We start from the raw sequence: 14496 nt of genomic DNA, 5'->3' as shown, positions 1-14496 counted from the left end.
AGGACAGAAGACTTCAAGATGTGTAGCCTATGTGACTGAGTAGATGACGATGCCACAGATTTGATGGGACCATGGAAGGTTAAGGGAGGAGAGAGAAGGTAATAAGTTTGGCTTTGGACCTGCTGAGTTTGAAGTACTCAGGTGGGGCTCTGCAGGAGGCAACTGGAATGTGACACTTCCAGAAAGATCCGCTTCCATAGGAGCTGGAGTAGGAGGAGCGCATTCTGCTAGATGGCGTGTATAAAGACATAGTGGAGAATGGCTGTCCCTAAATGCGGATTTGGAAATTTTTCTCTTGAATGAATGTTCTTTGAGGTTCCTGCTTTGGCCAACTAGAAAAAAGGGTGGTGATGGTGGAAGTGTCTGTTATAGCTGTGGATCAGAAGTGGATGTTATATCTCAGTCTTCAGCCATCCCATTCCCCAATTCTCTCTATTGCTAGCAACTATTTCACTTCTGCAATGCTGGGTTACCTGCTTTTATGCAGAGAAGACAGGCTTGGAGTGATTTGGAAAGACCTGTATATCTTAGAGACTGACACATCCAGCATCAACGTCAAGGTGCCCCAAGCTCTCCTGCAAGGACCCCCACAAATTGGAAAAAAACACCTACTAGGCAGCCAAGCCCAAGATTTTCTCCTCTTGGCTAATGTTGGTGAACATCACCAGGGAGGTGGGGAGGGCCTGATATATGGTAAATGCCCTCATCCACCTGCGATGACAGGTTAATGACCTGCTTCCATGAAACTGGAGTCCTGCCTGATACCACCTGCCCCTCCCAGCGGAATTGTTACTATTTGCTTTATATGGTTGCTTTGCCATAAATCTGAGAAACTGTATACACCATTAAAGAGAATATGGCATTGAAATCATTCCCACCAATAATGGAAATAGCTAAGATGAGCTTGGATATGTTCACAGCTGTTAAACAAATCAAAAACGCATTAAGTGCAAATTGAAATTTACTCTGCCAGCTAAGGAAAAGTCATACACTCGAGCCTGCTAAGTGGACCCTTTAACTCTTGTTTGAAGCTCTTCTAATGCCTTGTGTAGCTTAAGGATGGCTATGTCTGAAACTGCATTCCTGATCGTGCTCTGTAGGAACGATAGAATTGCATATCATTCGTATCTCGCTCCTGAATTTCTGTTAGTATATTTTAAAAGAACAGAGTGTATGGCCTGGGTGTTTAGTGTTAGTGTCCATGTAAAGACTGAGGCATCAGGACTTAATGCTTCTGTACTTGTGTTACTCAAGGTTCTGGACAGAAAGAACCTGGTGGCTCCACAGACTGGGTGTTTAGGAGCTGCTGGATTGGAGCTCAGATTCTGACTTTGCTACCAATTCAGACTTTGCCCCTGAACCCCTGACCTCCCCAGCCTCTGGCTTCTCAGAACCTTTTGCAAACAGAAGTAGTAAGTCTTGTTGTCTTCATAAGACTGCTACAAATATTAACTATTTAAATCACTATATCCCACAAATAGTTCCCTTTGCAAGCACAAAACAAAATTCTGAGACTAGATTTATGAATAGAAAAATGTCTATTGTTTCTGATATGTTATTAAACTGTATCCTCCCTTGGCAGGAAATGCAGATGGGCCTGTGGTTTGCTGGTGGGTTTCGACTACTCCTATTTGGGATAAACTACCCAAGTTTCACGAGATTCAAGTGGCATCCCTTCTGAAAGGAAAGGATACAAAGGCTTTTGTTATGTAGTTTCAAATTGCACCCAAGAAAGAATCCCACGGCCTGTGCTATAAGAGACTCATTGTTTGAGATATATGACCCTCCCCAAAATGCAGAAAAAAGTTTTTCTCATCATTCCACACAAGCATTCTAGTGCAAATGCATAACACACACATCCTTGCACACTCACGGGCACACTCACAGGCACGCCGTGCACCCTTGCACCCCATGTTTCCATCTATGAGGCACGCAGCTCTACTACAACCTTTATCCCTGGCGATGAACCAAGACAAACTTGAGCTCTCATTCCATGGAATCACTCTGCCCTCCCAGACTTTTCTGATAAAGAACACAAAGAAGCAGAAGTATAGACACCAGGTGTACATACCTGACACAAAAGTATAAAACCACAGGTCCTGACTTTTTAGGGAAGTCATGTTCCAATACTCTTCGATCTAGTTGAAGCCAGTTTAAGTGTCCCCTGAGGAAAATAGAGACAAATTGGTTAGGGATTTGCATTTTGCAGAAGTGGTTTTTTTTTGGGTTGAAGGTATATATGGAGCAGAACGTGCTGGATCGTAGATAAACTTCAATCTTCACCTTATTTTTAAATTTCTTTGTTTAATTTTTATTTTATTTTTTTGAGACAAAGTCTTGCTCTGTGACCCAGGCTGGAGTGCAGTGGCACAATTTTGGCTCACTGCAACCTCCGTCTCCTGGGTTCAAGCAATTCCCTGCCTCAGCCTCCTGAGTAGCTAGGATTACAAGCATGAGCCACCACGCCAGGCTAATTTTTGTATTTTTAGTAGAGACGGGGGGTTTCACCATGTTGGTCAGGCTGGTCTCAAACTCCTGACCTCACGTGATCCGCCTGCCTAAGCCTCCCAAAGCGCTGGGATTATAGGCGCGAGCCACTGTACCCGGCCACCTTCACCTTATTACTAGCTTTTCAGTATTGAAGAACCCAGTGGGATTATGTAGGGGATACCAAGTCAGCAGTGGATACTGTGTAGTGTGAGGGGGACGATAGGAACTGGAAAGTGAAGGGATTGAGACCTGCTATTTCTCAGGGAAACACTGAAACGAAAATGTAATCAGAAGTCTCCTTCTTGTCCTGAACTGCCTTTCCACCACATTCCCAACTGTCTTTTTTCCTAAAAGACTGAAAGCACACTTGAGAACATGTTAGCAATCCTCACCACATCTTGCTGGAGTGAAAAGCAAACCACACACAGTGTCTTAAAATGTTAAACTTGCCGCCAGGGGCAGTGGCTCATGCCTTTAATCCCAGCACTTTGGAAGGCTGAGGCAAGAGATCCTCAGAGGGGAACCACTTTCCAGGCAGAAAGACCAGCCTGTGCAAAAGCCCTGTGGTGAGGGAGGACCCCAGCGTCTTAGTGTCCTGTGAGTGGAAAGCCATGAGGCTAGGGAGAGCCCTGGGGGCCACGTCTTGCAGGTTGGTCTTAGAAGAGTTGGGCAAAGCCATGGAATAACCAAGCTGAAGAATTTACTCTTTCCTTTCCCTGCTCTCTGTATCCAATGTCAGGCCATCATCCTGGAGAAGACAGTCCTATAATCACTTTATGGAGTAAATTCACATGGAACAGACCCAACTGACCCCACTGCATTTCCCCAGTGGCTGATGCCGTGTGACATGTGTGCTAAGGACTGTGGATATTGAGAAACAAAATCTGTCTGCATCATTGTCTAAAAACGCTTGCTCCTCTCAGCACATGCTTAAACCCCCAACAAAGGAAGGAGAAAACACACAAGTGGCTTCCAACCCCTTTTTGAGGCTTCACTCAAACTGCACCTTTTGCACAAGAAAAAAAAAAAAAGGAAAAAAATCTCTCTCCACAAAGCCCACACCTGTGGCTACAGGGAAGACTTTTGGACCTGCCTTAGAATAGTGACCACCTGAAGAACTTTGGCCTGTTTTTCCTCTAAGAATCTCCAGTTGGAAAAAAAATTCCATGAACTTTATCTTTTTATTACCTTGCTCTGAATATAGGAAAAGTAAAAAAAAAAAAATAAATGAAAGGGTTGCGTGCAATGGCTCAAGCCTGTAATCCCAGCACTTTGGGAGGTGAAGGCAAGCAGATCACTTGAGGTCCGGAGATCCAAAACAGCCTCGCCAACACGGTGAAACCCCCTCTCTACTAAAAATACAAAAAATTAGCCAGACGTGGTGGCAGGTGTCTGTAGTCCCAGCTACTCGAGGCTGAGGCAGGAGAATCGCTTGAACCGGGAAGGTGGAGGTTGCAGTGAGCCAAGATCGCACCACTGCCCTCCAGCCTGGGTGACAGAGAGAGACTCTGTCTCGAGAAAAAAATAAATAAATAGGGTGGGCGTAGTGGCTCATGCCTGTAATCCCAGCACTTTGGGAGGCCAAGGCGGGCGGATCACAAGGTCAGGAGATCGAGACCATCCTGGCTAACACGGTGAAACCCCGTCTCTACTAAAAAATACAAAAAAACTAGCTGGGCGAGGTGGCGGGCGCCTGTGGTCCCAGCTCCTCAGGAGGCTGAGGCAGGAGAATGGCAGGAACCCAGGAGGCGGACCTTGCAGTGAACTGAGATCATGCCACTGTACTCCAGCCTGGGCAACAGAGCTAGACTCCGTCTCACAAATAAGAAAATAAATAAAGAGAAGAGAGTATTGTAAGTAAAATAACAGGAGCAACTTCTTCCAGAAAGCTGGGATAAATTCCGTTCTGACTAGAACACAAGATCAGGAAACAGAAGGTCTGGGTGCCAGTGTCATCTCTGCCATGCCTGATAATGCCCCACAGGCACCACGATGTTTTAAAGCTCTGTTCCTTAGCTCATGCTGTTCCTTCATCCCAGTATGCCCTTCCCTTCCTTCTTCCCCGGCCCATCCTGCAGGACTCAGTTCTCATGTCTTTACTCCAGAAAGTCTTCCCACACCACACACCAGGTGGGACGGAGGGGGGGGGGGTCCTCCTCCAACCCTTACAGCACCCACCCCAGGGGCTCACCCATGTCTGCACTTCCAGTCTACAGAACTGGCTCTCTATGCATTCACTTTCCCCAGCTGGCTTTTTTTTTTTTTGAGACAAAGTGTCACTCTGGCGCCCAGGCTGGAGTGCAGTGGTGTGATCTCCGCGCACTGCAACCTCCGCACTCAGAGTTCAAGCAATTCTCCTGCTTCAGCCTCCTGAGTAGCTGGGACTACAGGCACATGCTGCCACGCCCAGCTATTCTTTTGTATTTTAGTAGAGACGGGGTTTCACTATGTTGCTCAGGCTGGTCACAAACTCCTGAACTCAGGCAATCCACCTGCCTCAGCCTCCCAAAGTCCTGGGATGACAGGCGTGAGCCACTGTGCCCGACACTGGTTGACTTTTTATATCTGGAAAATGCCACAAGATCTACCCCATGAGCAGAATGTGTGCATATCTGGTCAACTGGAATGTGTCCAATTATCTTAAGCTGCAACCACTTCCTTCCTGCCTCTGAAAATGCCCCCAAACTCTGTGGGTCTTCTCTTGGGGCTCAGCCTCCTGCAAGTACACCATGTGTATGGCATGTGCCTGGCCTTCACTCATGCTGCCTCTCCTCCTTGGAACTAGAGAACCGTCTCTCCATCCCTTTATCTGAATGTTCAGCCATTGTCCAAGGCTGAGTTCAAGTCTTACTTTTTGTGAAGTCTTCCTTGATTGCCTAAGTCTAGGGTTTTTTTCAAACTTCTCCAGGGCTTCTGGTTTGTATCATCTTCAAGGCATCTGGCATAATCTTGTACAATTAGTTATTTTTAAAAAACATGACCTGGGCTGGGTGAGGTGGCTCACCGCCTGAAATCCTAGCACTTTGGGAGGCCGAGGCGGGCGGATCACGAGGTCAGGAGTTCGAGACCAGCCTGACCAACATTGTGAAACCCCATCCCTACTAAAAAAAAAATACAAAAATTGGCCAGGCGTGGTGGCACATGCCTGTAATCCCAGCTACTCAGGAGGCTGAGGCAGAAGAATTGCTTGAACCCAGGAGGCAGAGGTTGCAGTGAGCTGAGATGGCACCACTGCACTCCAGCCTGGGCGCCAGAGACTCCATCTCAAAAAACAAAACAAATAAACAAAAAACATGACCTTTTTCTCAATGATTAGTTTCCAACATTTATAGAAATTATCCCCCAAAACCTAGCACAGCGTCTAGCAACTGTTAGGTGCTCAAAAGAAGTATTTGCTCATTGATTTGAATGAATACCTGCAAGAGCAAGTCATCCAATGACAACGTAGACTTAAATATTCATCTTCTGTCTTACCATATTTCATGATAAATAGTCTGATGGGGAACAACCTTTTCATTATTCTTACAAGACAAGGCTTTGAATCACCCACAGACTGGAATGATACAAAAATACAGTGATTCTTCTCCGGCCACCAGCCCAAAGAATAAGGAGGACCTGAGAGAGAGAATATTCCATTTGTGGAATATTCAAGATTAGTCATTGGTCCAGGCTTGAGATATCCTCATTCCAACCCATTGGCACATGAGTGACCACACACGCTGCAAGAGATTAGACTTATGTCCCTGCGGGTCACCATTCACATGTGATGAACTTCAAGGTGGGGACATGTCACGTGAAGGGACGCAGATAGATGTCATTTGGATTCCAGTCTGTTGGGTTTACGCACTGCCAATTCTTCTTCATCCACAGAGGACAAACCGATGGATTCCCCTTCTAGAAAACTTTATTCCCCACATTAAACTTTTTAAAAGAATGACTTTTTAAGCAATGAATTTGACTGGCAATTCCTTTGTTCCCAGCCATCTATTGGTTTAACAATTATCAAGCAATTAAATAGACTAGAAAGGAAAGTAAGAAAATGGGCCAGGTGCAGTGGCTCACGCCTGTAATCCCAGCACTTTGGGAGGCCATGGTGGGTGGATCACGAGGTCAGATTGAGATCAACCTGGCCAAAATGCTGAAACCCTGTCTCTACCAAAAATACAAAAATTAGCCAGGGGTGGTGGCGCATGCCTGTAGTCCCAGCTACTTGGGAGGCTGAGGCAGGAGAATCGCTTGAACTGGGGAGGCAGAGATTGCAGTGAGCTGAGATTGTACCACTGCACTCCAGCCTGACAACACAGTGGGGTTCTGTCTCAAAAAAAAAAAAAAAATGGTCAGGAAGCAAAGAGAACATGGGAGCTGGAATGACCTCTACATGATCCTACATGGAATAGTTGGCCTCTGAGGACAAATGACATTCTTTCCTCCACTTTCCCTGCTTGAACTCAAACACTCCAGTCCTGTGAGGGGATCATGATGTGTGGCCTTGCGTGGCTCCAGTGGCCAGTGGAGAGGTAGACTGGAGTCCTTGGACCCTCAGGAGGAAGGAGGTCAGCTGCATCCATTTTAAGGGCTTGTAAAAGTCTCTCACTGAAGCCTGCTTATAAAGGCAGACTGAAGGGACATGTGACCCATCTAAGGCCCTTATGAAAACTGCCCACTATTTGGGCAAAAACTGAAAGATGGATTAAAAAGTGAACTGGAAACCATAATTCTGGGCCCACCACTTTTGGCTGCAGCACTTGTTAAAATGTTGTTTTCGGCTGGGCGTGATGGCTCACGCCTGTAATCCCAGCACTTTGGGAGGCCGAGACGGGCGGATCACGAGGTCAGGAGATGGAGACCATCTTGGCTAACACGGTGAAACCCCATCTCTACTAAAAACACAAAAGATTAGCCGGGCGTGGTGGCAGCGCCTGTAGTCCCAGCTACTCGGGAGGCTGAGGCAGGAGAATGGTGTGAACCCGGGAGGTGAAGCATGCAGTGAGCTGAGATCATGCCACTGCACTCCAGCCTGGGTGACAGATGAGACTCCGTCTCACACACACACACAAAATGTTGTTTTCTGCTCATCTCAAAGTCACATTCCCTGTACTCTACAGGGTTAAGAATTCCACACTGCAAAGGCGTTTGCTTTCCTATTAAACCTTTCACAGTCCTGACATCAAGTGCTTTCCTCAAACCTTTTATGTTTCTTTTGCATTAGGATGGGATGGAACGCAAAGTGGTAAAGAGGCATTTCCTTTATACAGTTTAACTAAGAGATGCCTGATAGCTTGGTTTTCATGATTCCCAGCAGCCACTCAGAGTATTTTTGTTATTATGTGACTGATAACTATCTTTAAAGCTGAGCAAGATAACGCTCATTTGGTTTATGGTTGCAATAGGTCAAACTGTCAGGTCAGTAATAAATATGCAATTGCTTCTGGGCAATAGAAATTGGATGCATTCATTTAACAGATTGCTTTTAGCTTCTACATATAAAACAAATAGATTTTTGGTTCAAGTGTTGGCACCTTCAATAGCAATGGCCTCAGGGAGAGCTTTGCTTATAGTTACTGGAGGGTGGAGGTGTGTGATAAGTCTATCTGAATCCGTCACTTTCCAGATCCAGGGGAGAATGATACTGCCTGGCTTCTAGATGTTTTTATTGTAACAGGCAATTTCACATGGAATGAGTTTCTACAGAAAGCCAAAGCGAGAGATGAAGTTCTTATATGTTTATCTATTTAGAGATAGGGTCTCACTCTGTTGCCCAGGCTGGAGGGCAGTGGCGCAATCATAGTTCACTGCAGCCTTGAACTCCTGGGCTCAGATGATCCTCCTGCCTCAGCCTCTGGAGTAGCTGGAACTACAGCCACATACCACTGCACCTGGGTAATTAAAAAAAGTTGTTGTTGTTGTTGTTGTTGTTTTTTGGTAGAGACAGGGTCTCGCTATGTTGTCCAGGCTGGTCTCAAACTCCTGGCTTCAAGCAATCCTCCCACTTCAGCCTTCCAAAGTGCTGGGATCACAGGTGTTAGCCACTACACCTGGCCAAGTATATGAAATGCTTATAGATGTTGCTGGATGAAGGTGGGGAGAGGAGCTCTTCAAATGGAAGAATGTTGATGTATTTAGTATCCTTGTCTTGTAGTGTGTGTGTTCATCAAGGACAGACCAGACACTTTGGGAGGTCGAGGTGGGCACATCACCTGAAGCCAGGAGTTTGAGACCAGCCTGGCCAACATGGTGAAACCCTGTTTCTACTAAAAATACAAAAAATTAGCTGGGTGTGGTGGCAGATGCCTGTAATCCCAGCTACTAGGGAAGCTGAGGGATGAGAATCACTTGAACCCGGGAGACAGAGAGTGCAGTGAGCTGAGACTGTGCCACTGCACTCCAGCCTGGGTGACAGAACAAGACTCCATCTCAAAAAAAGAAAAAAAAAAAAAGGACCGACCAGTGATACCGATTTCACTATAAACCCTTAACAATGCAGGAAGGTTAAAGTAGGGTGTATCCTGGGGACACCAGATTACTAAATCCAGGGCTCTCTAGCCCAGGAGAAATTGTTGGCTCCACTATGTTTTCTTAAGTCTATTCCAAATTTTCTTTTTAAAAATATTTTATTTTAGTTTTTTAGAGACAGAGTCTCATTCTGTTGCCCAGGCTGGAGTGCAATGGTGCAGTCATAGCTCACTGCAGCCTTTAACCCCTGGGCTCAAGTGATCTTTCCATCTCAGCCTCCTGAATAGCTGGGACTACGGGTGCACACCACCACTCCTGGCTAATTAAAGACAATTTTTTTTTTTTTGTAAAGTAGGGGTTTTGCCATGATGCCCAGGTTGGCCTCAAACTTCTGGCCTCAAGCAATCTTCCCACCTCTGCCTCCCAAAGCACTGGGATGGCAGGCATGAGTCACCATACCCAGATCCCAATTTTCTTTTCTAGCAGCTTCTACACCATGTTTTGTGAATCACTTCCTAATCTACAAACACAAGCTCAACAAGGAGTCAAGGGCCAGTGCTTTCTGGATCTCCAGTGGTTAACAGAAGATGCTAAACAAATATTTGTTGAGAGAATGAATACAGCAGCTTCACAATATGCCCCACAGATCCATATTCTTGTAGGTTCAGGGACTGCTGTATAGACACAGCTCCCATCCTAAGTAAACAGTCTCCATATTAAGAATTCACTCTGCTCACCTGTGCCAGGTTCCCAGCTCCCTCTGGTCATTTGCATTGGGAAGGAAAGGAGGGAGAAAGCCGCATCCCTAAGCTCTCCTTGGAGGGCACCGTTCTTTTTTTACTTATCTTAGCTGTACACAGAAAGAGCTATGCTCAAGCACTTCTCTGGTCACTAAATATAAGGTACTGTTGTGTGTTTGCCGTTGTTTCCGACAACACAGCATGGGTCGTCTGAGAGGTGGTAATGAACACTGAATGCTGCGCTCCCAGAAGCAGTTATTACAAGCCAGGCACGGAGGCTGCAGCCACTGACTTTCTCCTCTCTCACCATCCAGCAGATAATACGTGGAAATCCCAAACCTATTTCTAAATAAATTGCTTTCCCAGAGCTGTGTCTTGCGGTTGTTTCTTCTGCAACTGGAAAATTGCTTTTCTATTTTGTTTATTTTTAAATTGTAGATAAGCTTGTGGCCAGGAATGCTGAACAAATGAACCCTTTGCAGAGGCCCTAGCCAATGCCAGTCACGGGTGAAGCAAAAGCAAGGACACAACGACAGCACAGACCCGAGCTCACTCCCGTGCACCAGCGTTCCTGGCACTGGTTCTAAAGATGCATCTTCAATGAGTCAGGCCTTTTTCTTTTTCTTTCTTTTTTTTGTTGAGACGGAGTCTCGCTCTGTCGCCAGGTGGGAATGCAGTGGCACGATCTTGGCTCACTGCAATCTCCTGCCTCCCGGGTTCAAGCAACTCTCCTGCCTCAGCCTCCCAACTAGCTGGGATTACAGGCGCCTGCCACCAAGCCCAGTTAATTTGTTTGTTTGTTTGTTTGTTGTTTTAGTAGAGATGGGGTTTCACCATGTGGGCCAGGATGGTCTTGATCTCTTGACCTTGTGATCTGCCCGCCTCGACCTCCCAAAGTGTTAGGATTATAGGCGTGAGCCACCGTGCCCGGCCAGACCATTTTAACTTTAACAGTTTGAGTAAATCAGACTCCACAGATAGCACCAATCAGGTGATTCAATTAATTAGGATATAGTCTGCTGAAAGAAAAGATCCTTAATTGTTTACCATCTAGGTTCTTAAACTAACATCCTGGCCGCAGGATGTCTGTGAGCGCTCTAAAATTTAAGCAAAAATGTATTTTGTATGTACACTTTTATGAAGGAAAGGGAATATAACTTCAAATTTCTTTTCTTTTTTTTTTTTTGAGACGGAGTCTCGCTCCGTCGCCCGGGCTGGAGTGCAGTGGCCAGATCTCAGCTCACTGCAAGCTCCGCCTCCCGGGTTCACGCCATTCTCCTGCCTCAGCCTCCAGAGTAGCTGGGACTACAGGTGCCCGCCACCTCGCCCGGCTAGTTTTGTGTATTTTTTTAGTAGAGATGGGGTTTCACCGTGTTAGGCAGGATGGTCTCGATAACTTCAAATTTCAAAGGGGGCTGTGATGAAATGAGAGGTTAAAAGCTACTCGTTTTCTTTTTCTTTTTTTTAAGAGATGGGGTCTGGGGTCTTGCTCTGTTGCCCAGGCAGGAGAGCAGTGGTGCAGTCATAGCTTGCTGCAGCCTCTAACTCTCGGGCTCAAGCAACTCTCCTGCCTCAGCCTCCCAACGTGTTGGGATTACAGGTGTGAGTCTCAAGCCCAGCCCATATTATTAACTGGTATGTGAAAATAAATTCTAACTATACCTGTCTTTTAAATTTGGAGTAATGGCTAACCAAGTTTCTTCTCTTTCTTCCTCAAATTTCTAAACACTTTTTAAAGGCATTAAAAAAAAAGAAAAACCCAAAACAAAAATCAACAACAAAAGACACTTATTTACAGCATTCAACAAGCAATTCTTAAAATTTATGACAGGAGATTCAACAAAAGACACTTATTTACAGCATTCAACAAGCAAGCAATTCTTAAAATTTATGACAGGAGATTCAAATTAAAATTTAAATAGATTATGACAATCATTACTTCAACTTGGGTGTGTTTGACTATTTTTGCTGAATAGCGTAAAAGTTGTTTAGTTACAGGCTATAGCTTCTGATAATGGGATCTTCCATTCCCACCTCACTCCCTAGCCCACAAGTTACTTCTTGATTTTAATTAGTTTTGTTGTTTTTGAGACGAGGTCTCACTCTGTCACCTGGGCTGGAGGGCGGTGGTACAATAGTAGGTCACTGCAGTCTTGAACTCCTGGGCTCAAGTGATCCTCCTGCCTCAGCCTCCTGAGTAGCTGGGACTACAAGTGCACCACCAAGGCTTGCTAAGTTTTATTTATTTATTTATTTATTTATTTATTTATTTATTTATTTATTTATAGACAGATTCTCACTCTGTCACCCAGGCTAGAGTTCGTGGTGTGATCTTGGCTCAACCACCTCCTGGGTTCAAGCAATACTCGTGTGTCAGCCTCTCATAGTAGCTGGAATTACAGGCACGCACCACCACACCCACTTAATTTCTATATTTTTAGTAGAGATGGGGTTTTACCATGTTGGGAAGGCTGGTCTCGAACTCCTGACCTCATGTAATCTGCCACCTCAGACTCCCAAAGTGCTGGGATTACCAGCGTGAGCAACAATTTTTTTTTTTTTTTTGTGGTAGAGATGGGGTCTAGCTATTGCCCTGGCTGGTCTTGAACTACTCCCGGCTTCAAGGAATCCTCCCACCTTGGACTCCCAAATTGCTGAAATTATAGGCATGAGCCACTGCACTCAGCCCACAAGTAAAAAAAAAGAAAAAATTGAAATGTGGGTCTTAAAACAGCAATAGAAATATTTCAAAAATAAAAGGTAAGAATGGGTTTCTCTAAGGGATGGATGCCAGTGTTTGATAAACGAAAATCTCAGTTACCCTATTTGTACACCTGGAAACATTAAACCTGAACTTCTGAGTTGGTTCTCCTCCTGTTAGGAATGCAAGTTAGAAGGGAGATGGTCTGTAACTTTACAGGCCCCTGGGATGAGTCATTGCCAGCCCCCAACATTCAATGCTGAAGTAGAATCAGCTTTTCTTCTTTGCTCTGGAGGGAGAGAGCAAAAGAAATACTGCAACATTCCCGCTGTCTAGAACAGGGGTTTTCAAATTTGCCTGCACACTGGAATCAACTGAGAAGCTTTGAAAATTAATGCTCAGGTCACACCCAGGCCGATTCCACTGGAATTTCTGGGGAATAGGTCCCAGGCACTGGTATTTTATAAAGTGTCCCAGGTAATTCCAATGTGTAGCTAAGGTTAAGATCCATAACTCCAGCAAAATATAAATTTTTAAAAAATTTTTTGAAATGGAGTCTCGCTCTGTTGCCCAGGCTAGAGTGCAGTGGCACGATTTCGGCTCACTGCAACCTCTGCCTCCTGGGTTCAGGTTCAGATTCTCCTGCCTCAACCTCCCAAGTCGCTGGGATTACAGGCATGTGACACCATGCCTGGATAATTTTTTGTATTTTTAGTAGAGACGGGGTTTCAACTGTGTTAGCCAGGATGGTCTCGATCTCCTGACCTCGTGATCTGCCCACCTTGGCCTCCCAAGGTGCTGGGATTACAGGATGAGCCACCGTGCCCAGTCAATAATTATTTTAACATCAGATTTATACCTGGTTCTTGGTTAGTTTCAGTATGTTTTAAAGGCTGCCAAAATGTCATTGTTGGCATATGTCACCATGATTCAGATAATTTATATAGATGACCACCTGTATCTCTTTTTATGAGGACAGAGTTAGTAAAAGTAAAAGGAGGCCAAATGCAAATGTATCCTGGTACAGAAGAGAGCATTTGTAAAAAAAAAAAAAAAAAAAAAAAAACTGGGGAAATCTGAATCAAGTCTGTAGTTTAGTTAGTAATATAATAGCGATGTTCATTTCTTAGTTTTGATTAAAGTAACATCATTTGCAAGATGTTCACACTTGTTGAAGTTGGGCGGAGGGTGTAAAGGAACTCTCTATTATGATTGCAATTCTTCTTTAACTCTATTTCAAAATTAAAGTTAAAAGATTAAAAAAAGAGAAAGCAGGCCTAGTATTAATGCTGCAAAACTGTTGATTGCTAACAATATTAAACATTCTTGGGCATAAGTTCTTATACTGTGACTTAGATGCTTTATTAATGAATACAACTCATGGGGTGAGAGAAGCTTAGAGAAGTTTCCAATTTCCTGTCTACATTCTGCTTTATATATATTTTCTCCAGTTTCATCTGGATCCCAGAAAATGTCAAAAGCAGTTAATTCTGAAAATGTCTCTGACAATATATGGCCTAGAGTCACACATTCTACTATTTAGAAATTCTTTTTTTTTGGAGACAGAGTCTCACTGTGTTGGACTGGACTGCAGGCTGGAAGTGCAGTGGAACAATCTCGGTTCACTGCAACCTCTGCCTCCCAGGTTCAAGCGATTCTCCTGCCTCAATCTCCCAAAGAGCTAGCATTATGGGTGCCTGCCACCACGCCTGACTGATTTTTGTATTTTTAGTAGAGACGGGGTTTCACCATGTTGGCCAGGCTGGTCTTGAACTCCTGACCTCAGGTGATCTGCTCGCCTCGGCCTCCCAAAGTGCTGGGATTACAGGTGTGAGCCACTGCGCCCGGCCTACTATTAGAAATTCTACTCTTAGTAACGATCATGCTGCTGGTAAGAGTATCGTGCACATGTATGGCACTTTACAGTTTATAAGTGCTTTCCACGTGTTAGTCTTGTTTTATTTGCATGAGGAAATAGACAAGTACATGTGATACACCACAGGCTGTCATAAAGAATGGAACTACGATTGCATTTTACTACAAAACACACAGTGTAGCACCTGTATAAAGCGGACACACACACGCTCACAATACACATGTAGAATTAGAAAA

General features: G+C 44.8%; 1 protein-coding gene across 1 annotated transcript in view; it reads right to left on the bottom strand.

Annotated features, from left to right (window-relative positions):
- Nucleotides 1-14496, bottom strand: part of FRMD4A (FERM domain containing 4A) — a 333243-nt gene that overhangs the window by 151367 nt on the left and 167380 nt on the right. Inside the window, exon 4 of the mRNA XM_026454815.1 lies at nucleotides 2072-2164. Within this exon, the coding sequence (XP_026310600.1) occupies nucleotides 2072-2164 (93 nt within the window). The remainder of the gene's footprint in view (nucleotides 1-2071; nucleotides 2165-14496) is intronic.

The sequence above is a fragment of the Piliocolobus tephrosceles genome, chromosome 9 (genome assembly GCF_002776525.5).
Source record: "Piliocolobus tephrosceles isolate RC106 chromosome 9, ASM277652v3, whole genome shotgun sequence".
Classification (NCBI taxonomy): Eukaryota; Metazoa; Chordata; class Mammalia; order Primates; family Cercopithecidae; genus Piliocolobus; species Piliocolobus tephrosceles.
Note: the sequence above shows the minus strand (reverse complement) of the source record. Positions and strands in the feature narration are given on the sequence as shown.